Below are 25,678 nucleotides of genomic sequence, written 5' to 3'. Positions count from 1 at the left end.
GCATCTCCTCCACTTCCTGCTCCTCCACCCTTGAACCCCGCCCCTCCAATCGCCACCAGGACAGAACCCCACTAGTCCTCACCTACCACCCCACCAACCTCCAGGTACATCGGATCATCCTTCGTCATTTCCACCACCAAGGATATATTTCCCTCCCCACTCCTATCAGCGTTCCGGAAAGACCACTCCCTCCGCGACTCCCTTGTCGGATCCACACACCCCACCAACCCAACCTCCACTCCCGGTACCTTCCCCAGCAACCGCAAAAAATGCCCGCTCACTTCCCTCCAAGGCCCCTAGGGATCGTTCAATATCCATCAGAAATTCACCTGCTCCTCCACACACATCATTTACTACATCCGCTGCACCCAATGTGGCCTCCTATATATTAGGGAGACAGGCTGCCTACTTGCGGAACATTTCAGAGAACACCTCTGGGACACCCGCACCAACCAACCCAACCGCCCCGAGGCTGAACACTAACTTCCCCTCCCACTCCGCCAAGGACATGCAGGTCCTTGGCCTCCTCCATTGCCAGACCATGGCAACACGACGCCTGGAGGAAGAGCGACTCATCTTCCGCCTAGGAACCCTCCAGCCACAAGGGATGAATGCAGATTTCTCCAACTTTCTCATTTCCCCTCCTCCCCACCTTTTCTCAGTCCCAACCCTCAGACTCAGCACCACCTTCTTGACCTCTCCAGCCTATCACCCTCACCTTAACGTCCTTCCACCTATCGCATTCCCAATGCCCCCCCCCACCAAGTCCCTCCTCCCTACCTTTTATCTTAGCCTGCTTTGCACACCCTCCTCATTCCTGAAGAAGGGCTTATGCCCGATTCTCCTGCTCCTTTGATGCTGCCTGGCCTGCTGCACTTTTGCAGCAACACATTTTTAAGCTCTGATCCCCAGCATCTGCAGTCCTCACTTTCTCCCACATGAACAGGAAGAAGGCATTTAGCACTGAGCCTGTTCCACCATTTCGAGATAGCATAATCATTCTACAATTTAATACACCTGCCATTGCTCCATATCCTTTGGTCAACAACTAACTCATTTAACATTAACTGTTAGTTGAAAAGGGAGCATTTTAAACATTAACTCATATATGCAGAAGTGTTTCTGTTCTAATTTCACTCCTAAAGGATGGGCTTGAGTTTTTAGTTGATCCCAGTCTCCCCATCCAATATCTCGGCTACCTAATCCCCTCTTTCAAATCAGGTCACCCTTTCACCCTGCAGTTTCTTTTAAGCACAGCCATGGTTTGTAAATCTTTTCTACCCTCATTGTCCAATTAACAGAAACATAACTGATGCCTTCCAAACTGAATCAAATTTTATAGTTTACTTATAAACTTCTTCAAACTTAAATTCAGTCAGAGACAGAAACATTAAAGCACTGCAAGTAAGTATGCTAGCACAACAGATGTTAAAGTAGAGTATTTCTGGAAAAAAAAGACATTTCAGCAAAGGTTTGTCTTGCGCTGTAATCAGGACAGTTCATAAAAAATATCAAATGAAAGACAATTGTAAGAGGAGAGTCTGGTTGATTGGCACTTGTTTGGTCGATGCATTACCATGGAGAGTACACCAGTTTAATGACAAATGACATTTAATGATCATGCTTTAAGTTTTAAACGAGACATATTGACTCTGATCATTCAAGGCATTGCCCTAAAAAGCAAATCAGAATGGCTGTCCCTTGTTTTTGAGTTGAAACACAGTGTGCGTGCGCTCATTATTTCTATTTACAAAGAAGTGGGGCCTTTCAATGAACTTCTAAAATTCAGTGAAAAGATGAGGGAAAACTATTAAGTGTTTCATTGGATATCATGTTTTTATAAAAAGGTACTTTAGATTTAAGGTAGGCAGCTTTGTAGAATCAGGTTCATTACAAGTAGGCTGTCCAAACCGTAGCTGTTAAGATACAAACCTGGACCTCTGTCAAACCAGTTACACAACAAGTGGACTCTGCAAGGTCGAAGCTTTTTTGTTGAGCCCCTTACTTTATTATGCATATACAAGCGGTCATCTGTCTACAGATTGTACTTCAAAACAAACTAAGTGATATTCAAGTACTGAGATTCCCAAAATGTGAAAGGCATGGCTTTATAATTGCTTGTCTTTTTCCTAAATCGAGCTGATGATTCAATTTTCAAAACCTTTGTTGTTAAAAGTTAAAACTCCACACCCTGCCTCTCAACAGCCGAAACGCATCATCAGCCCTCTTCCCTCATCGGTCATAAAACATTTAGTTTTTCCTTTAAACCAGAGACTAACCGATCAGCTTCAAATTATCAGCAGCACAGTGGACTTTGATCTATCCTGCACATCTAACAGCAAAAATAAACTTGTCCCCTCTCAACAAATTGTGTGGGGGGCCTGGCACGGATGCATATGGTTTTCAGTGTTGCAAGAGCTGACATTTCCCTGCTCTTTGCCCTAGGAAGGAGGTGACTATGTTGACCCACTTGTTGCATGAATTTGCTCTCACAATCCTGCAACTGGATTATCCTTCCAACCTGCAAGATCAATGTTTGACACTGTGCGAAATGCAGCCCCAACTGCTCTAATTTGTAATACTGGACTTGATTCCTTAAAGTTGAGGGCAGCCTCACTGGACAGTATAATGGACTTGGTCAGTGGAAAAGCACATGTAGATTTTGAGCAGACTTGACAAAGGTGAAGGTAGGTAAAAACAATGACTGCAGATGCTGGAAACCAGATTCTGGATTAGTGGTGCTGGAAGAGCACAGCAGTTCAGGCAGCATCCGAGGAACAGTTACAATGTCTTCCAGTATAAACCCATTACTGCTGCAGTGTTCCCATTTATACACCAGCCTCTCTCATCATATCGAACAAAGCAAAGTCGTTCTTTCTGGTGTGGCTCATTTTAGGTCAAGGTAATTTTTTTTTAAATCAAGTTTTGCAGGGAACACCTTTACTATCCATTCAACTATCAAATTAATTTCAACATAGTTAATTGTGAAAAGGTGAAAAATTGAAAGACCAGAGAGCCACCTCCTCTTTGAAGGTAATTATATAAATGAGCTGGATCTGATGTACAGGTACACAAATCACCAGAAGTCGCAATGTAGGATGATAGCGCTATTTTAAAAAGGCACTGTGCTGGAAAAGGAAAGAAGGGGTGTTAAAGTATCATTGACAATTGTTCCTTAATTTGAAGATGACATGTCCAGGATCAGGTTTTCAATGCCTGACTTCATGTGACTGAACAGGTTGACTGCTGATCCACAGATCTTTAAAACCTTGTGTCAGAACATTGCATGAAGCACTGGGCCATGGCCCATGCAGGGTTTGCTTTCTTCTCTGCCTCATCATTAAGGTATTGCGTTACAAAGCGTGATGTAGCTTAATGAGTAGACTCACTAATGTCACCAGACTCAGTAGTTCGGTAACAAGCTCACACCAGTCATCAAGGTCAATGGCACCATGCTCCAAGGAGAGATTGAGAGAGTATTTTGTTCCAATAAAGTTGATAAGAATGTTGTGTTTTGGGCAATCTCTTGGCAGGAATGACACAAAGAGGGTATCATCTGATTTGTTCTGAAACCTACCTCACAGCAAGGGAGTGCCAGACTAGTTTTCCTAGGAAGGAGGTGTCAGGTGCTTACACTTGGGATTTAACAACAGCCATTGTGCAAACTGCAGCTAGCCTGATAGACTTCAGTGTCCTAGACGAGGATGGAGAGCGTCAGGCTACAAACAGTTTTACTTTAAAATGTCTATTTACTTCCAAGGTGAGAGAGAATTGGAGTCTCAAAGATAGATAAAAGCATTTTTACTTGAATACAAGGCCCATATTATTTATGTTGCCATGGAAATGAGCTTTGAAAGGCGTACAATTTCTAAGATACCCTTGAAGCTCTGATAAGTTAGTCTGCCAGGATTAAGGCGGTAAAGAGGAGTTAGAGCCCAAAACTGTAGAATTCACCATGCAGAAGTATAGGCGGGAGCTCACATTCATATTAGAAAGATTAATTTTATGATAAGTAAAAATGAGGCCAGAAGATTCACTTAGCTTGTGCTAAAAGAAAATAATTTGGGGGGGAAAACTCACTGAAAGAGTTCTGAGAAAGGAGATGTGAAGTAAGCCGAGAAGAATCATTTTCAATTTGTTCCAAGAAAACTGAAGGTCGACCTAAACGACAGTGTAATGTACAGTTCTGATTTTTTGGGTGTTTAAGGAAAGGGTGCAACATTTTGTTTTATTGTTTTAAGTAATTCAGAAAACTAACAAAATGTTATTGTTTATTACAAGGGGAACTGAACACACACAAAAAAATGCTTCAGTTACACAGGGCACCAGTGAGATTGCATTTTGACTTCTGCGTATAGTACGTGTCATCCTATTTAAGAAAGGATATAAATGTGTTGAAGTTTATCAGACTAATACCTGCAATGAGGGGGTTGTCTTACGATGAAAGCTTGGACAGGCTAGCTTTTTATATGTGATAGTTTAGCATTATACAGTCAAAGATAAAATGTTTACTCATTTGCAACACACTGCTTACTAGCTTCCCATATTTATACAACCAACTCACATCCTGTTCACTTCTTAAAAAAAATCCATCATCTGTCAGGTGACTGTCTGTGGGGAGTTTGCACAGTCTCCCAGCATCTGTGTGGGGTTCCTCCCACAATCCAAAGATGTGCAGACCAGACGAATTGGCCATGCTAAATTGCCCATAACGTTAGGTGGATTGTTGTGGTTCTGTTCGCCGAGCTGGGAGTTTTTGTTGCAAACGTTTCGTCCCCTTTGTAGGTGACATCCTCAGTGCTTGGGAGCCTCCTGTGAAGCGCTTCTGTGATGTTTCCTCCGGCATTTATAGTGGTTTGTCTCTGTCGCTTCCAGTTGTCAATTGCTGTCCGCTGCAGTGGCCGGTATATTGGGTCCAGGTCGATGTGTTTGTTGGTAGAATCAGTGGATGAGTGCCATGCCTCCAGGAATTCCCTGGCTGTTCTCTGTTTGGCTTGCCCTATAATAGAAGTGTTGTCCCAGTCGAATTCATATTGTCTGTCATGTGTGTGTGTGTAGCTACTAAGGATAGCTGGTCGTGTCCTACATAGGACAAACAGGAAGACAGCTAACAACCCGCATCCACGAACACCAGCTAGCCACAAAACGACACGACCAGCTATCCTTAGTAGCCACACACACACGACAAACAACATGAATTCGACTGGGACAACACTATTATTATAGGGCAAGCCAAACAGAGAACAGCCAGGGAATTCCTAGAGGCATGGCACTCATCCACTGATCCTATCAACAAACACATCGACCTGGACCCAATATACCGGCCACTGCAACGGACAGCAACTGACAACCGGAAGCGGCAGAGACAAACCACTATAAATGCCGGAGGAATCAGCACAGAAGCGCTTCACAGGAGGCTCCCAAGCACTGAGGATGTCACCTAGAAAGGGGACGAAACGTTTGCAACAAAAACTCCCAGCTCGGCGAACAGAACCACAACAACGAGCACCCGAGCTACAAATCTTCTCCCAAACATAAGGTGGAGTAGTCAGAGGGAAATGGATTGGGGGGGGGGGGGTGGTAACTCTTCAGAGGGTCGGTGTGGACTTGTTGGGCCAAAGCGCCTGTTTCCACACTGTAGAGAATCTAATCTAATCTAATCTGCTTCCTCGTTCCATTAAGTCTCAGGCATCCTTTCATATCATATCAGAAGATAACATTTAGAAGAGCAAGAGCTGATGTGAAGGTCTAAGGTGTCACTTCAGGGCAGATGCAAAGAGGAGGTTTCCTCTTCTAAAAGAATCTAGAACTAGGAGTCACTGTTTAAATATCAGGGGTCATCCTTTTAAAACAGAGATTAGTCCATTATTTTTCATTAGTCATAAATCTTTGGAACTCTCTTCCTACAAGATGGTAGAAGCAGAGTCCTTCAGTATTAAGGCAGAAGTAGCTAGATTCTTGTTAAGCACGGGAATCAGTTATTGGAGGTCGGCAGGGACTCAGCTGAGGTTGCAATGAGATCAATGATCTTATTGAAAAACGCAGTGGGTTCAAGAGGATGAATAACCTACTCCACCTCCCAGTTCACATGCAAGTATAATTTGCCTACAAAAGTAGTGTTTAGTCAGCAGTACTGTTGGTCTGTTTTATTATAGTCAAACAAATTCAGCAATGAAAGCTGGTCATTCTTTCAGCCATTAAGTGGAAGTTTGAATTTTGTTTTAAAGAAATCAGTCTCTGGGGGATTGTAACACTTTGAAGCATTTTCTTTGTACAATGGAATGCATATTTCAAAAGGCTTTGTGGTTCTTTGATAGACCACTTTTTTTTTTAAATGCCTGAAATGAGGGCATTGTGGCAAGGCCATTTGTTGCTCATGCCAAATTGACCCTCAAACTGATTGAAAAGAGCATAGCAAACCAAAAGACAGTTAAGAGGTAACCACATTGCAATGGGTCTGGAGTCACATGCAGTCTAGACAGGGTAAAAGCTGCAGATTTCCTTCCCTGAAGGATCAAATATGAAGGAAAGCTAGCCAGTAATATTAGAGATGATAGTAAAAGTTTCTTCCAATACACAAGAAATAAATAAGAGGCAAAGTAGAAATTGGGCTGCTCCAAATTGATGCAGGAAGGCTAGTGATGGAAGATAAGGAAATAGCTGAAGAACTTAATAAGTACTTTGTGTCAGTCTTCAGTGGAAGACATGAGTAATATCCCAACAATTAAGGAGAGTCAAGGGGCAGAGTTGAGTATGGTAGCCATTACAAAAGAGAAAGTGCTAGAGAAGCTAAAAGGTCTAAAATTTGATAAATATTCTGGTCCCAATGGGCTACATCCTAGAGTTTTGAGGGAGGTGGCTGAAGCAATAGCGGAGGTGCTGGTCGTAATCTTTCAAAAGTCACTGGAGTCAGGGAAAGTCCCAGATAATTGGAAAAATCGCTGTTGTAACTCCCTTGTTCAAGAAAGGATCAAGACAAAAGATGGAAAATTATCGGCCAATTGGTTGTAGATAAAATTCTAGAATCCACCGTTAATGATAAGATTTCTAAATTCTTGGAAGTGCAAGGTCGGATTAGAACAAGTCAGCATTGATTTAGTAAGGGGAGGTCATGCCTGACAATCCTGTTAGAATTCTTTGAAGAGGTAATAAGTAGGTTAGACAAGGGAAACCCAGTGGACGTTATCTACCTAGATTTTCAAAAGGCCTTTGATAAGGTGCCTCACAGGAGGCTGCTGAGGGCCCATAGTGTTTGAGGTGAACTACTGGCATGGATTGAGGATTGCCTTCTGTCAGGCAGCCTGAGAGTTGAGATAAAAGGTTCTTTTTCAGAACGGTAGCTAATAACAAGTGGTGTCCCGCAGGGTTCAGTGTGGGATCTCAGCTATTTACTTTATATATTAATGATCTGGATGAAGGGACTGGGGGCATTCTGGCAAAGTTCGCCAATGATATGAAGTTAGGCAGACAGGCAGGTAATTCTGAGGAGGTGGGGAGGCTGCAGAAAGATTTAGAAATTTTGGAGAGTGGCCCAGGAAATGGCTGATGAAATTCAACGTGAGCAAATGCACTTCAGAAAAAAGAATACAAGCATGGACTATTTTATAAACATTGAGGAAATTTATAAAGCCAAAGTACAAAGGGATCTGGGAGTGCTAGTCCAGGATTCTCTAAAGGTTGACTTGCAGGCTGAGTGCGTGGTTAAGAAAGCAAATGTAATGTTGTCATTTAACTCAAGAGGATTAGAATGTAAAAACAGCGACGTGCTACTGAAACTTTATAAAGCTCTGGTTAGGCCTCATTTAGAATACTGAGTCAAGTTTTGGGTCCTACGCCTCAGGAAGGACAAAGGCACTGGAGCGTGTTCAGTGGAGATTCACACGGATGATCCCTGGAATGGTAGGCCTAACATATGCTGAACGGCGGAGGATCCTGGGACTGTATTCACTAGAGTTTATAAGTTTTGAGGGGAGATCTAATAGAAACTTACAAGATTATGCATGGCTTAGAAAGGGTAGATGCCTGGAATTTATTTCTCTCAGGCAGGGATACAAGGACTCGTGGGCACAGCCTCAGAATTAGAGGGGGTCAATTTAGAATGGAAACAAGGAGAGACTTCTTCAGCCAGAGAATGGTGAGCTTGTGGAATTCATTGCCATGAAGGCCAAATGTCTTCAAGGCAGAGATTGATAAATTCTTAATCTTGTTTGGTATTAAGGAATATAGGGAGAGTCATGCAGTCATAGAGTCATAGAGATGTACAGCACAGTAATGCGGGCAAGTGGCATTGAATTGCCCATCAGCCATGATTGAATGGTGAAGTGGACTCAATGGGCCAAATGGCCTTACTTCCACTCCTATGTCTTATGGACAACAGTAAACCAGATTTTTTTTAATATGATAATTGATAACGGTTACATGGTCACCATTAGACTCTTAGTTTCAGAATGATCTCAAACATTAACATCTGTCACGGTAAGAATTAAACTATATTGTCAGAACTTTAGCCTAGGGTACCAGATTACTAATCCAGCGATAATACCAGTGCAACATAGCTTCCCCTATATCCTGGTCTCCTTACGTGAAAGGAATACATAGAGAAGATGCAAAGAGTAGCTACAAGACTGATACAATAACATTGGTTTTAAACAAATCAGGAAAGATTGAACTGATGGGGACTGTCCACTCGAAGAGAAGATTGCAGGGGTAATATGATAGGGACACATGACGAAGAGGAGATCTCCAAGTGTAGATTATGTTTCCACATGTAGGAAGACAAACAAATCAGAGCTATAAATAAATAAAAAATCTATTACAAATTCAGTAAGAGCTTCTTTATCCTGAGAATGTGGTGCTCACACAAGGAGCAATATGGGTGAAATTGAAAATGATGTATGTTCCATATAATGTCAGGTAATGCAAGTTGTCTTAAGAGCTTCATTGGTCTCGAAAAAGATTCACACAATGTGTCAGGTCAAGGAGACCTTGATATACTACTAATGAATGCAGCAGAAATCACAGGAATGTATTCATATTGTGCTGTGGGAAGATAACTTTAACATCCTCTCATCTCCTGTAACAAATTAGGGCGAGATATTCAAAGAGAGAAGACCTTCACACATCCTGATTTCATGTAGATTTCTCATGTTGAATCACCTTTTGAGGTTTACTTTAAATGTATTTATATACAGCCCTAGATTCCATACTAATTTTATAATGCCTCATATAGTGCATGTTATGTACAAAAAGATCTTCGAACAAAAAGGAATATAGCTGCTTTAAAATAGATTATTTATTCAGTGACTGATCTATCTCAAGGCTAATAATACCTTGCTTAAAATAGAGACAGGATGGTCCCTGCAGCTAATGGATTTTCTAGGCCAAGGCACAATAGGCAGAGACACTCTGCTATAAGATGGATATTATTAAACTGAAAAGATTGCAAAAAAAAAGATTTATAAGGATATTACTGAGACTGAAAAGGTTTGAGTTAGAGGCTGAATAGGCTGGGACTTTTTTCACTGAAGCACAGGGAGCTGAGGGGTGACGTTGCAGAGGTTTATAAAATAATGAGTATAGATAAAATGAATAGCCAAGGTCTTTTTGTGCAGGTAGGAGAGTCCAAAACTACAGTCCATAGGTTTAAGGTGGCAGGGGCAAGATTTAAAAAAAAAGGTACCTGACAGGCACATTTTTCCACACAGAGGGTGGTGTATATATGGAACAAGCTACCAGAGGAAGTGATAGAGGTGGGTACAAATACAACACTTAAAAGACATTTAGGTAGGTACATGGATAAGAAAGGTTTAGAGGGATATGGGCCAAAGGGGACAAGTTCAGTTCAGGAAACCTGGCTGGCACGGACAAGTTTGGCCCAACAGCCTGTTTCTGTGCTTTACGATTCTATGGCTGTTGCATACAAAACGAGACAGCTCCAGAGGTATCATCACAGAATATATCAAAATTTACTAACAAATCAGAATCACTCAAGTTGCACATATGACTGGATTGAGTGAAATCCATACTCAATCTAAACCAGCTGAATAAAAAAGGAATATGAAATACCACAACGAAAGCAACATAGAAAGCCAACCACCTCTTAACATTCACATTTCAGAATTAAATACACCATTCTGGTGACAATTGACCACCAAGGGAACAGCAAAATTCAATGAAAATTATAATTTCTTGAAATAACTTGCTGAATTGAACAGTTGCTTGGTGGTACAGATCTTGAAGCTTACTGAAAAGGAGACATCTTACCAAAATCTGATGTCTTTTTCTCTTCAGGAAAAATGCAAGAATGCTGAATTTTAAGCGATTAGAACAATTTATACCCAAATTTTCCAAAATACAATTTTCTCCTCCCCTAAACAGACACCAACAAAAAGTACAGCACTCAAATAATTCTACTTTGCTTGCAACATCAAAGGAGGAATTTCTCATGAGTGCAAAATACTGCAGATGCTGGAAATCTGAAAAACACAAAGGGTTGGAGAAACTCAAGAGGGTCTGGCAGAATCCGTGGGCAGAGGAAGAGTCCAATAGTTATACTGGACCCTGTTTCTCTCTCCACAGATGCTTCCAGACCTTTTGAGTTTCTCCAGTGATGTGTTTTATTTAGGAATTTCATATGATTACTTTATAAAAAATGACTGCTTAGAGTATATAAAAATTATCCAGGAAACTATTTACAAGCAAATTTGATCAAATGTTGCAAGTTAATTTGCAAAACTGGGAAGTGTGAACCAAAGAAAATTATAATCATTATTTGACCCAGAGGATGAAACATTCTTCTAGTTTGTAACACTAACACACACACACACACACACACACACACACACAATCAATCACAGAATGACTATAGCACAGGAAGGCAATGCTGGCTTGCTGCTAAAACAACTGAACTAATCCCACATTCCCTACCTTTACCTCACAGCCTTACACACAAACTCTGGAAATAAAAAAAGTGGAAAATGTTGGGAATGCTAAACAGGTTGAGCAGCATCGTTGGTTTAAAAAAATCAGAAACACAAGATAGAAATCGCGTAAAACTCAACAGGTCTGGTAGCATTTGTGGAGAGAAATCAGGGTTAACATTTTGGGTCAAGTGGCACTTCCTCAGGTCACTTGACTCGAAATGTTAACTCTGATTTCTCTCCACAAATGCTGCCAGACCTGTTCAGCGTTTCCAGCAGTTTTGATTTTAGAATCTGTGATTAATTTGGATTCTTTGTCCACTCAGTTCAACAACCTTTCACCACAACTAAAGATTAGAAATTGAGAGCTTGGTCAGTAACTATCAGACCTGCTGAATCTTCCCCACGTCCTCCAGTTTTACCCAAGTTCCCCAATATTTTTTGTTCTTGTAAGCAAGCAAACACTTTTTTGGGCAACAGTGCTGTTCAACTTAGGTAGATACTACGGGCACTGAGCAACACATGGCCACATCCAGACTGAAACAGCAGAGAAGCAAAATGAATAATAAATCTGCTGGAAAAAACATGAAAAGCATATAAATAAATTCATAATTACCATCATAACAAATATCTAAAAACTAAAACATACATCAAAAGATGGGCATTAGAGACTGAGAGTAAGTTCTCAAAAATATTGAGCATTACATGGTATCTCATATTTATCTCATGTATTTATCAAATTGGGAAAAACAAATTTCAATCCAAATAAAGTCGTATCTAATAAATTCATTCATATACCTTGTAATCCTCTAATAGCACTGAGACAGAGATGAAATGAAGCATAATAAATCCTGCATAGACTAAAATAAACTAAAAGAAAATAATACGATTGTCCCTTTCTAATATATTGGACGGCACACTCAGCTAACAGTATCTCTACAAGATAAAAGCGATTACAGTATCTAGGTTACTGACGTTTCTGATAGTGAACAAAAATAATCCAATGATTTGGATCAAATTCTCAAATGGTAGTGGAGGAAAGGAAGGATGTACAAGCAAAGGGGTGTCAATTATGAACAGAAGAGGGAAGAAGGAGGGAAGGAGAATGGGGAGTAGGGACAGAAGAGGATGATGCGGAGAGAGAGCACATATGATGGGGAATGAGGAAGAGGGGCACATGAAATGATCAGGTGGCATGGAAGGGTGGAGGAAGACAATATGTACAGAGAGAGGAGAGGAAGAGAAGAGGAAACTGTGGGGGGTGAGAAGGATTGGAGAGGGTGAGTATGGCGAGAGGGTGGAAGGGGTGAGTGGATGTGCAGGGAAAGAAGAGAGGAGTGGTGAGAGTGAGCTGCCAGTGGGGAATGAGGGTGTGAGGGAGGGTGACAGTGGGTAGGGAGAGGGGCTGAGGTTGAGTTCAGGTTAAGGAAGCGTAGAGAGGGTGAGAGTGGGCAAGGTGGTTGGGAAGGGAATGTGAGGGTGAAGAAACTGATTTGAGGGAGGGAAAAGGGATTGTGAGGCAAGAGAATGTGTGGGTCAGTGAGGGAGCAGGCGGGAGAGGGAGGAATATCGTGTATGGGGTGAGGATGAGTGGGGTGTGGGAAAGGGGGATGTTGGGGAGGTGTTGTGGGAGAGTTTGCGGAACAGGGACACAGTGAGCTGATGAGGGTGTGGGGGGAAAGGGGTGAATTGGTGCGTGGGGGGGGGTCAGTGGGATGGGTGTGTGGGGGCGCGGGGTGTATGTGAGGAGGACGGGGTGGGGGTGGGAGGTATCTTGGAGGTGAGGTTAAGGGGACGGGGTATTTTGGGGGCTGGGCTGCCCCGAGGCCCCTCACCTGTCGCGGCTCCGCCTGCTCAAAGGACGCCATCTTTATAGACCCGAGCAATCGATCACAGCACGGCCACCCGTTTCCCCCCCCTCAAGGCGATAATATCGATCGCAGATCCCTTCGACCACCAACAGCAGCGAGACAAACACATTATTTTTTTGAAAAAAAGAATTAAAGTGTCGATTTCTAAAAACCTAATCCGATATAAAATAGCAGCTTAGATTCAGAAAATATAGAAAATTGATATAACGACGTGAAGTGGTGCATTATGGGAGTTGTAGTTTTTGCTGAGGGTTGGCATGATCGCGCTAAGGCTGACTCTTTATTTTTTTTTCTGGTATTGGACTTTCAATTGTTTTTAAATTTCCGGCAATCAGAGGGTGGTGAATATAATTATATTTCTCCCTCGTTAATTCAGACCGCAATAGAGTCGGCCTGGAGCGCATGCGCGATAACGGCTCAGCACCTACAACAACAACTGGGAGTGAGGGATCGTGGTTTTATAATCACTTCTCAGCGTCTTTCGGTACCATCGGAGAGTTCTGGAGGACGGTGTAGGTTAGGAACCGCCATGGATCCGGGAAGGAGAAGGTTTTTGTGTAAAATCTGTGACTCCAGCCGCCTTCAGACGTTTGGCGTCGCCGTGAAGTCTTTGCAAGATCTGGTTGCCAAAGGTAACTCCCCGATAGACCCAGACCCCCACCCCCACCCCCACTCCCTCCCTCGATAGGCCCTGACCCCCTCCCCACCCCCTCCCCCGATAGGCCCTGACCCTCCACCCCCACCCCCGATAGGCCCTGACCCTCCACCCCCACCCCATTCCCCCGATAGGCCCTGACCCTCCCCACCCCCTCCCTCGATAGACCCTGACCCTCCCCCCCCACCTCCACCCCATCCCCCGATAGGCCCTGACCCTCCCCACCCCCTCCCCCGATAGACCCAGACAACCACCCCCTCCCTCGATAGGCCCTGACCCCCACCCCCTCCCTCGATAGGCCCTGATCCCCACCCCCTCCCCCGATAGGCCCAGACAACTCCTCCCCGAGAGACCCTGACCCTCCCCCCCCACCACCCCCTCCCTCGATAGGCCCTGACCCCCCACCCCCACCCCCACCCCCGATAGACCCTGACCCTCCCCCCCCCCCCACCACCCCCTCCCTCGATAGGCCCTGACCCCCCACCCCCCCCCCCTCCCCCGATAGACCCTGACCCTCCCCCCCCCCACCACCCCCTCCCTCGATAGGCCCTGACCCCCCACCCCCTCCCCCTCCCCCGATAGGCCCTGACCCTCTCCCCCTCCCCCGATAGGCCCTGACCCTCCACCCCCACCTCCACCCCATCCCCCGATAGGCCCTGACCCTCCCCACCCCCTCCCCCGATAGACCCAGACAACCACCCCCTCCCTCGATAGGCCCTGACCCCCACCCCCTCCCTCGATAGGCCCTGATCCCCACCCCCTCCCCCGATAGGCCCAGACAACTCCTCCCCGAGAGACCCTGACCCCCCCCCTTCTCCGATAGGCCCTGGCCCCCTCCCTACTCCTGATAGTAGCAGCAGTCAAGGGCACGGCCTGTGATTAGGTTCTTGTCACTTTTTGTGTTTTTATGGCTTCTCCCTCTTTGGTGTCGAGGTTGTTCGTTTGTGTTTTCTTTGTTAGTAAGAGTACAGTAGTTTGTCTGACTGTTTGCTGTGTCTCTTTGGTTAGTTCTGAGTGTACATTCTGGTGCAGCCAGGAAGTGTGTGGTTTTGATGTCCCTGTGGCCGTAGAATAGCAGTAAGCCACGGACTCCATCAACCAGCACATCGACCTAGACCCAATATGTCGGCCACTACAATGAGCAACTGGAAGCAGCAGAAACTGAACCAAATAAACCACCTGACGAAGGAGCAGTGCTCTGAAAGCTAATGCTTCCAATTAAACCTGTTGGACTATAACCTGGTGTTGTGATTTTTAACTTTATACACCCCAGTCCAACACTGGCATCTCCAAATCATAAATAAATTCCAGAAGAGACAGTACAGCAGCGCCAGCGCTTACACAGGAGGATCCAAAGCACTGAAGACATCACCTAGACAAGGGATGAAATGTCTGCAAATCAACTTCCCAACTCGGCGAACATACCCACAACCACAATACCTTTGAGTGTGTGTTTTTGGTTAGTAAAATGTCCTGAAAGCTTAGCTATCCTCTAACCTTGTGTTTATTGTTCAGGGAAAGAAAAACTATGTCTGGGCAAAAGTGATGCACAACAAACGTTTACAGTTGTGCTTGAAGATGATGGAACAGTTGTTGATGATGAAGACTATTTCAAGTACCTGCCAGAAAACACAAAATTCATGATCCTTGACTCCAGTCAGGAATGGACTCCTGCTAATGTTGGTAAGTTGCTCTTTAGGGAACAGCTGAATGATTGATTGATTGTGTTAATTATGGACAGGTAGTATCTCAAATTTGTAAAGTACTTGTACTTTCCACAGAATTTTCTGCAAGAGTAACAATGAGTTTATTGTGAATACTTAATGTGTAAATTGTCCCACAAGTGGTGGAAAGGAGGCTCTGAAAGTTATGAAACCCCACATGTTTCTGGTGGATTTCTGCCACAAGGTGCAAACTGGCACCTCCACTTTCCCATTCTGCAATCTATTGATCATATTGAACTGCAATCTGTAACTTGGTCAGGCTTTTCTCTCATATAACCATTATCCAAGCCAGTGGAGCAACCCTACTTTAATGAAAATGTAGAAGAACATAACAGAAGATAGGTATGCCTGAAAATAAGATGCCAACTTGAGCCTACAGTGTAGGCTTGCTTACATGATATAATGTGGAAACAACATGCTATAGATAGCTAAATAAACCCACAATGAATGGATCCAATTAAAATTTTCTCGTGAATGATGGTGGACACCTAACTAGAGAATTAAGTTTCACAAATGCCCAATCTTCAATTATGGCGGAACCCAACACATTGTTGGAAAAGAAGAGCCTGTAACATTTACAGTCATCTTCAGACAGAGTGCCAAGTGAATGATCAGCTGCCTCCTGAAGTGTTAAACCCAAGTCTGTTTAATTTATTTTCAACCAATATTTAGAAGCACTTAAAAGTATTAGATAAACAAAAGCTGTGTGCTCTGCCCAACATCTTGGCTGTAGGACTAGAGAATCGACGTTTCGGGCATGAGCCCTTCAAGAATTTCTGAAGAAGGACTCATGCCCGAAACATCGATTCTCCTGCTCCTTGGATGCTGCCTGACCTGCTGCGCTTTTCCAGCAACACGTTTTCAGCTCTGCAGTCCTCACTTTCTACTGTAAGGCTAGAGATACCAGTGGGCAAGCTGTTCCAATGCATTTACAACACTAGCACCTACCCGGCCACGTGGACAATTGTCCAAATATGAGTTGTCCTCTTGGGGGATAAAAAGCAGGATAAATTTAACCTGACCAATTGTAGTCTCATCAGTCAATTCGTAATCATCAGCATAATGGTGAAAGATGTCATCAACAATGCTATCAAAAGGCTTATGCACGGGAGCAACCTGCTCATCAGTGCTTGAGTTTGGTTTCTGTCCAAGCCACTCAGTTTCAGACCTTTTTAAAAGCCTTGCCAAAACATGGACCAAAGAGCTGAATTTCAGAGATGATGTAAATAGCACTACCTTTGACATTACCACATTAGTGTTGAGGGAAGTGATTGTAGCTACTGTTTCTAATACCCTTTGGCATTTCAGTTCAAGAACATTGCTGGAGTTATTTAGGGTGGTGTCAATGGTTCAACCATCTTCAGCTGCTTTATCAGAGGCTTTCACTCTGACAGAAAGTCAGAAATGGAGATATTTCATAATATTCAGCGCCATTCATAAATCCTTGGCATGCAGCGTTATCTGGATAATATTTAGGTTTAATCAGAAAATGTAATAATTCTGAAGAAGATTCATATTGGACTTGATACACTAATTCTGATCCTGTCTCCCCACATGCTGCTAGGCTTGCTGAGTTTCTCCAGGATTCTGTTTGGCTCTGATTTCCAGCTTCTGCATGTTTTGTTTTTTGAATATACAGGATTGGGATACTAAGTGTTAAGTAACATTTTACACCAGTATAGGCAATGACCATTTCCTGGAAGAGAGAATGTGACCACTTCCCGGTGACATTCACTAGCATTGCCATCGCTGAATTCCCTACAATCAACATCCTTGGCTTTACATTGACCAGAAATTTAACTGAAATGGAAATACTGTGGCCATGAGAGGTCACAGCCTAAAATTTTATCATAACTTAATTTCTGAATTCCTCACCTGAGTGCAGTTCTAGCAACACTGAAGAAGTTTGACACCATCCAAGAAAAGCAGTCCACTTGATCTGTACCCTATCCATCATTTTAAGCAGTCAGTGTCTCTACAAGTGAAGCACAATTGCCAGCTATTCTGTACCATCCACAAGATGCCATCAGCAACTTGTCCAGCCTCTTATTGAAGCTCCTTTTATATAGTAACTATTACAACCTCACTCTGTTTCACAGCAAAAAAAAGTTATTGTCCACCATGAGTAGATTTTTAGTGCTGCCTGTCATGTTGCTCATTTAACATTTACTTTGTCAAATGATATGACACCGAAAACTTTCTTCTGTATCTGCAGAATTCAAGAACAACTCGGCTATAAGAATGAATGATGATATTGATGGTGTTGGATCTGTAGACTCTGTGGATTATCCGGAGCAGTCTAGTGATTGGAGAGTTCTCGCTAAACAACTGAGACAAAATCTTGCCAGAATTATTACAATGTCTGAATCTGATCTCCAGGTAACAGCAAAAGGAGTTGTTGCTCAATAGATTTACTACAGAGTACAAAAGTCAGTAACATGGGGAGGTAGTGGTCTAGTAGTAACATCACTGGACTAGTTTACACAGCAACACGCTTTCACGCAGTGTCAGGCTCTCATGATGTCATGCTCAAAAGTCTGCACTGTGCATGTGCACACAAAACACATGCTTGAAACATGAATTGAATGGGGCCAGAGGGGATCAGGGGAAGCAAACAGACTAGGGAAGGGGGCATACTTTGAAATTGTGTTCAGTTATATTCACATCCAAAAGTAAGAAACAAGCCAAAATACAAAAGAAGTTTAAAATGTCAAGTTACTGAAAGCGATTGAGGATGCAGCCTTTTTCATGTTGGTGGCCAGCTGTGATAAAGCTGCACTTCAGTAAATCTCATTCACTAGTGCATGTACAAGCATCTCCAGAGAGTATATTGCACATGCTCCTCTGTCAGTGAATGCAGCCTTTTATACAGCTTAAAATTTAGAAATTACTTCTCTCAAACTATCAAATCATTCTTCCATATTAGTTATTAGATTAACCCAGGTCAGAAGCGCAAACTCACTCATTGCTTACCCAAGGTAATGAACATTTTAGTTACCTCAGGGAACATGCTGGGTAAGTGGTTAACAACTGCTGCGTCACAGCACCTGGGACCCGGGTTCGATCCCAGCCTCTGCCAATCAGCTGTGTGGAGTTTGCACATTATCCCATTGTCTGTTGTGGGGTTCCTCCGGGTGCTCCAGTTTCCTCCACAGCCCAAAGACCTGCAGGTTAGATGGATTAGCCATGAGAAACGTAGGATTACAGAAGTAGGGTAGAGGCAGTGGGATGTTTTTCAGAGGGTTGGTGTGGACTTGATGGGCTGAGTGACCTGCTTCTACACTGTAGGGTTTCTGTGATTCTAATTTTCACAACAGTTCACTGGACAGTTTCAGGTTTTTGTTGAGGTAGGAAAATCCCTTCACACCACCTGGCAAGCCATTATCAATGAGTTTCTGTTTACTAATGTGTGAAGAAAATTAATTGAATTTTAAATATATGTCTTGTGATCCTTCTCAAGGTTAGTTATTAGTCTGGTTCCAATTGCAGTTGAATCCCACAAGAAAGTCCAGTTCTTTTTTTTGGAGTTACTTTGTAAAACTCCTTGAGTCCATTTGAAGACACATTTCTTTGGTGACACTGTTAGGATTTGTTACTAAAAACCGGGACAGGAATTAAGTCAACTTGTAATCCAATTGCTTCTACCTTATCTCTGAATTGTAAGAGGGTCAATATAAAAATTCAGTAGCTTTCAGTATACCTTTATTTGATAGACACTAATAGATGTTCCATCAGCTGAGCTGGCAAAAGAGCTGGGTGAAACTTTAAAAGGAACAGAAGCAATACAGGACTCCCTTCAACGTGCACTTGACAACAGAGAGGAGCAACGGGAAGCAAAGGAAATATTAAAACTGTACCGAAAAGCCTTTCAAACAGAAAATGAAGGTTAGTCTGATGTTATGATGAATGTGTAACAAATTCTTCCAAAGTTATATCTATATTATAAATTTGTTTGTTTTCCACATTCTTGAGACATGCTACTCAACTTTGATATAATTTGCCATTTGATGTAATCTGGTGTAAGTTTGCTTGACCAGTGCTAAGTTAGCTATCTGAATTGGGGCAGGTACTTAGCCTACACCTGAACATATATAATGACAAAACTTTGTTACTACTGAATGCTTAATATATAGCATGAGGTCACAGCCTTTGGGTATTTGGGATGTAGGTTTATACTTGGAAGTCTTCTGTGACATGAGATCTCAAATTCATCTATGCATTTGAGAAAGCTGTGAGCAGTGCTCAGTACTTCTGTGAAGGAACTGCCACCACTGATCCAACATGCTTTCAGAATTCCACCATGGCAGATTTTGAGATTTGAATTCTGTAAAAGCGAGTTTAATTATGGCCTTATTTGGAGACTGGCATTATCCGAATCCAAAAGATAGCTTAAGGAAGTTAAATCTATGACGGAGAAATTTATATCTGCATGTTTCTTCATGTAAGCTGACAGTGGGATCAGAAAGACCGTAGCTGAAAATGTGTTGCTGGTTAAAGCACAGCAGGTTAGGCAGCATCCAAGGAATAGGAAATTCGACGTTTCGGGCATAAGCCCTTCATCAGGAATCAGCCCATTCCTGATGAAGGGCTCTGGCCCGAAACGTCGAATTTCCTATTCCTTGGATGCTGCCTAACCTGCTGTGCTTTAACCAGCAACACATTTTCAGCTGTGATCTCCAGCATCTGCAGACCTCATTTTTTTACTCAAAAAGACAGTAGCCAATCTCCTTTTCAGTCTGACCCAATCAGACTATAAACAAATGCTCGATGTACTGTAGTGTTGCTGAACAGAAATTCTAGCCTACAGTACAGACCTGCAGGGTGAAACTGTTTCTCAGAAGATTGTTTCTGTTAATGTTTTCAAAACCTTGTGATTCCATTGCAGCTATAAAAATATAGATCTTGAATCTCCCCTAGATTCAGAACCTGCTAAAGAAACTGTTGAAGTGGACGGTTCAAATCTGACGGCCAGTGAAACTTTCTGGCGGAATAAACACACAATTGAAGTTCTCAGGCAGAAGCCCAGCCCAGAGCTCAGCTTGTCAAATCAGGAGCTACAGGTACATGAAATTTCCTTGGTAGCATACCTTTACCACCACCATTCCAAGTTTTGCTTAGATAATTGATTTACTTTTGGCAAGTTATATTAATCTCAACTGTGGCCAAATTAAAGTCTAGAAACCAGTTTTTGATTTCAGTTAGAACCAATTATTGAATAATCTGAAACGATTTATTTGATATTGCTGTATTTTGGGGGTTTTTTTTGTTACCAGTTTTTCACAAAAACAGCCATTACCTTTGTCTTTGTAGGCATGTACTGGGAAGGCTGAGATATGGGACTAAAATGAACAGTTCTTTCAAAGAGTCAGCACAGGCATACTTCTGTACTTTCCTGATTTTTGGAGCAGAGCTCTCCTGCCCTACTTTAGACAGTGAGTGAGTGGAAGCTTGAGTTTTGGATAAATACAGGCTGAGGAGGTTACTTGGATCGTAATGTAATTATTTTATGCCTCCTTTCCATTATCAAGTCCTCTGTTTTTAAGAAAAAGTCAGTAAATTGCAGCCTTGCTGCTGAGCCTTATCGATGCAGTTAATTGATTCATCTATCATTTAGGATTTTAAAACATTGTCAATTTATGGGCTCACTAATATGCCTCCTTCTTCAGGAAATTCTCAAAAGGACTGAAGAGGATTTAAGTTCCACTTTAAATTGTTCCATTGAGGAGGTAAGGTGTCTGCGACAAGACTGTAGGAAGGAATTTGAGAGACGCATGGACAAAGTGAAGAGCCTTGAAGAATTGAGACAATATTCAACGAAATAAAGGTGTGACACTGTGGTAGTGTCCCAACCAGAGTGCCTGGGATCAAGTACCGCCTGCCCTGATATTACCTGCACTGGTTGATTTTAAAAATAACTGTCATCGACTGGGGCAACATATGCAGTCAAACATAGGTTTTCAACCTATCAGCGTGTTAAATCTTGCCTCTCAACAGTCAGCTCTTGCCACAAAATCAAATACTGTCATGGGTGGGGGAAAAGAAATCTACACTTGTAGTATGTACTGATTTTATTGAGCATGCTCAGTGCCTAACATAAAATAGGTGCAGGGTGAGTTCCTTCATTTTGATGTTGAATCACTGCTTGATACACCAGTGTGAACTTTAAACTTGATTTCCCATTTGCTATTGTTGGTCAGTATCCATTTGTAAGCTGAGCATCTGCATTCTAACCATTTTCACCTATCTAGTAAAGAGGACTTGAGACTATCGAGTTTGAAGTTTGTTCAAACACCTGTTTAGATGAAATGACAGTCAGTGTTGCCGGCCCATGCAGTACTTTGCTTCTAATCTCTGCTGTGCTTTGGCCAGCCAGAGCTTTGTAAATCTTGTAAATAAGAACTTTTGATGATGGCCACCTCCACAATATTGACCACATAATAGGTTTATTTTTACTACTAAACAGTCTTAATCACCCTGAAGAACTCCTATTGGATATCAGATTTCTTCATCGTGATAAACTTCTAAGAAACTAAATGTGATATTTATTTATGATACATTTATGGAAGCTAAAAAGTAAGTCCTAGTTGTTTATTTTGCAATCTGTGAAATTTTAATATTAAAAACAAAAGGCTTTATTATTTTCATGTTTTTGGTTTGCTGACTGTAAGAATACTTCAACAGGAGTAGCGTTTTTCGTATTAATATCATTGTTTCTGGACACCTTGAGATCTTCTTGGTGCTAGATTTAAAATAATGGAGGTGAAGTCTATTTTACAGATCCTTGACACCAATTCTCTTCAAATTCAACAGAATCCTGTAGCCTGTCAGTTTACGTTATAATCAAGGCCAGTGAGGAATTTGGCAGAAACATTGGCGAATGACACTTCACTGGTAACAAATATCATTACAGGAACAAATTAGTGAAATGATGCAAGAAAAATTCCTCTCAGTGACTGAGTGTATGAAATGTATTGTATTTGGAGGGCATTTTTGTAGAATTAATTGAAATATTTTACAAGAGAGGTAAAACAGAGGAACCTCAATTATCCGAAGAAGATGGGCGGGGATATTTGGTTTGGTTAATGGGATGCTGGAAGGCCCAGGCCCAGGCCCAGGCCCGGGCCCAGGCCCGAAAGTCAAGGTTCCTCTGTACCAATAAAGCAATCGTTTTGAGAAAGGTGAGGAAAGAGTGGATTTAAAAGGTCCAGTGGATGACTGATAGTATGTGAAGTAAGCCACATGATGTGTTGCACTAGAAAATTCATGCCACTGGAAAACCCTTCACTGGCTCGTGAACAGATTGCTTTCTAATGTCTTTGATCTCTTCACTGTATAACACAACTTCAATAATATACCTTATTTTGTACCAATAAAAGAGACATACCCATGAAAGTATAAAGCACCTCCTTATCACAAGAATTGAATTCAACCCACCACATAAAACCCATTTGTTTAAGGTGTTAGTTTTCAAAGCCATCTTTGTCTGAATAGAAGCTTTTATGAAGTTTAGGAAATATTCCAGTAGGTGTGAATGGATATCTTTCTATGAGATGTGATGTCCTATAAATCCTTCCCACTGTATTGAAAATACGCCTCTGTTGGTTGGTGTAAGAGATGGACGATAGGACCATGGAAGGTATATTCCTGCAAGACTGTGAATCAGCCTGAGAGTCCTTCCACTAAACGCCACTCTGCGTGGAAGCACAGCAAAGAATATGAAAGCATTATCCTCTTAGCTGTTCCCTGGTTTACTTGTTGTTTAGCTCGTTCTACTGTTGTGAAACATAAGCATATGCAATTATAATGAATTAGCACTTGGATAGTAGCCCCACATATTGGAATTAGCAATTTGAGATTCTCTGATTTGAACCGGTAATTGTTTCACTGTCCTTTTAGACCTGTGACAATAAGACAGAAATGTATGGATTGATTGTGATTTTTTTGTAATTAGTTCTTCATCAGCAAATTATCTTGAGCCCAGAGTGAGACATAGGGTGAACATTGACCTTGTCACGTGGCTCTGTTCATGGTCATATTTTGAAATCAAGGTTTGGATTTTCATCCTTGAGGCAACTAGAGTCAGGAAAATTCCAAGCTTCAGTCGAGCGTTTCCGATGGCAGTGGCTCCAGAGGTGCAAACTTCAGTGCCAGTAAATGGAGGACAGCTGCAGCTAGACCAACTGATGTAAGAGAAGCCTGAGGCAGACATGAGCCAATGGGTGATGATCCACATTTATCCCACAGCACCAGGCTGGACCATTTAAACATTGTCTCGATTGTAGTGAAAGTGCTCAGGCCTTTGACCCCTTACCCTGACACCTCTCATACTCTTTCCCACAACCTGTCCACTGCACCTCAATCCCCTTTACCCAACTCCATAGTCCTTTATGCACCTCCTGGCTATGCTATTACCCCCACCTATTCCTCCATGCTAGGCCCATTCACCCATCAGAACCCTACAGTGACACTAGGATGTAAAAACACAAAAGTTTTAAAAACAAGTAATTTATTTGTTACTTTTTAGAATAATTCATTAGAAACAATGGAAGTACCAAGCATTCAGATCCTTTAATACTATCAACAGCAGAAATTGCAAACGCTTGAGACCTCGCAACCTGTCGCAGGTAAATAGGATAGTGAAGAAGACATTTGGTATGCTTTCCTTTATTGGTCAGAGTATTGAGTACAGGAGTTGGGAGGTCATGTTGCGGCTGTACAGGACATTGGTGAGGCCACTGTTGGAATATTGCATGCAATTATGGTTTCTTTCCTATCAGAAAGATGTTGTGAAACTTGAAAGGATTCAGAAAAGATTTACAATGATGTTGCCAGGGTTGGAGGATTTGAGCGATAGGGAGAGGCTGAACAGGCTGGAGCTGTTTTCCCTGGAGCGTCGAAGGCTGAAGGGTGACCTTACAGAGGTTTACAAAATTATGAGGGGCTTGGATAGAGTAAATAGGCAAAGTCTTTTCCCTGGGTTTGGGGAGTCCAGAACTAGAGGGCATAGGTTTAGGGTGAGAGGGGAAAGATATAAAAGAGACCAAAGGGGCAACGTTTTCACACAGAGTGGTACATGTATGGAATGAGCTGCCAGAGGAAGTGGTGGAGGCTGGTACAATTGCAACATTTAAAAGGCATTTGGATGGGTATATGAATAGGAAGGGTTTGGAGGGATATGGGCTGGGTGCTGGCAGGTGGGACTAGATTGGGTTGGGATATCCAAGCAGCATGGATGGATTGGACCGAAGGGTGTGTTTCCATGCTGTACATCTCGATGCCTCTATGGTGTAAGCAATGCCAAGAATGCATGATGAAACTGACTGAATACCCAGCCATCTGTTTGTGTGTTGAAACAGCTGAGCATCAGGAAAACAGTGCTTGATTGACATGTCTGCATCTGTCATCTCTTGTCATTGCATATTGTCGCCACAACAAAAGGTAGTTTAAGTGTTATTGATACGTTAAGGGATCTGGGTGATTCACATTTTAATTATCATGTAGTAAAAGAAGAAAGTGAGATGTGACAAATGAATTACTTCTCTTTTTTTTTTACACATCCTGTTATAGAGTTCTGTGCTTCTATACAGTGGACAGTGAGTGAATGTGTATGCAAGTGCAATAGCCTGATATGAGGGGCCTTGGGGTTGAATGGTGCCCCTGGGCTGAGGGCCAGGGGTGTGGCATAAGGAGCCATGGGTAATGAATAAGGGTCATAGTCTGGCACTGAGGCAGACCAAGGACTTTTTGAACTTGCCTTTTAAAAGGATCCCTATGGATGATGATATCTCTGAGATATTATGAGCCACTACTCTTTGAAAAGCTGTTCCTGACTGTATGGAAATTCAGAGAATAGGACAAGCAATGAACTGGCCAGGTCAAGACTCTCGACCCAATCTGAAATTGAAAATTTGCAAAATGAGGTTGGGAATCCCTGAATTGTTCCCTGATATTTATAAAGAACTCTGAAGTCATTACAATTCACTGAAAACCCAGGCGCAAGTCTTAAAGTTATACATGTCGTATCACTTCTCTCAAATCTCCCAAAATGCTTCTCATACAATTAATAACGTTCTTGAAGTGCTGTAGACAATAAAAAGTATATCTGATTGTGATTCATAAAACTTTGTATTGAATCAGTGTCTAATGTGTTCCCTAATATCTAGTTAAAAGCATTTTATGTGGTTGGGGGTTGGTTAGCTCAGTTGGTTTGTAGTGCAGAGGTGGGGTGAGTTCCCATCCTGGCTGATGTTACCGTGAAAGTCCTGCCTTCTTCACTTTGCCCTTTTCCTGAGGCATGGTGACCTCAGAGTTAAACCACCACTAGTCATCTCTAAGGAAAAAGATGCCCTATGGTGACTTTTATATGGTTACTTTTTGTATTTCAAAGACAGAGGCATCTCGATTATCCAACTATTGGATTACTCAGCAAAATTGCAAGGTCCCGATGCTTGGCTAAACTGTTATCCAGAATTCAATTAACCAAACGAAATTGTTGTGGTTCTGTTCGCC

At 42.4% G+C, this 25,678-nt stretch overlaps 2 protein-coding genes across 2 annotated transcripts in view; one reads left to right on the top strand and one right to left on the bottom strand.

The window, feature by feature from the left end:
* pex14 (peroxisomal biogenesis factor 14) overlaps nucleotides 1-12,805 on the bottom strand; it is a 250,989-nt gene extending 238,184 nt beyond the window's left edge. Inside the window, exon 1 of the mRNA XM_060852067.1 lies at nucleotides 12,755-12,805. Coding sequence (XP_060708050.1) covers nucleotides 12,755-12,787 — 33 coding nt within the window. The 5' untranslated portion in view covers nucleotides 12,788-12,805. The remainder of the gene's footprint in view (nucleotides 1-12,754) is intronic.
* Nucleotides 12,806-13,189: 384 nt separating this feature from the next.
* dffa (DNA fragmentation factor, alpha polypeptide) lies at nucleotides 13,190-21,811 on the top strand. Its single transcript, XM_060852315.1, has 6 exons — nucleotides 13,190-13,422; nucleotides 14,961-15,128; nucleotides 17,385-17,548; nucleotides 18,883-19,054; nucleotides 20,087-20,229; nucleotides 20,836-21,811. Exons 1-6 carry the CDS (start codon nucleotides 13,320-13,322, stop codon nucleotides 20,989-20,991), a joined length of 906 nt encoding a protein of 301 aa, XP_060708298.1. The 5' UTR covers nucleotides 13,190-13,319; the 3' UTR covers nucleotides 20,992-21,811.
* The last annotated feature ends 3,867 nt before the right edge of the window (nucleotides 21,812-25,678 follow it).

The sequence above is a fragment of the Hemiscyllium ocellatum genome, chromosome 37 (assembly GCF_020745735.1).
Source record: "Hemiscyllium ocellatum isolate sHemOce1 chromosome 37, sHemOce1.pat.X.cur, whole genome shotgun sequence".
NCBI lineage: Eukaryota > Metazoa > Chordata > Chondrichthyes > Orectolobiformes > Hemiscylliidae > Hemiscyllium > Hemiscyllium ocellatum.
Note: the sequence above shows the minus strand (reverse complement) of the source record. Positions and strands in the feature narration are given on the sequence as shown.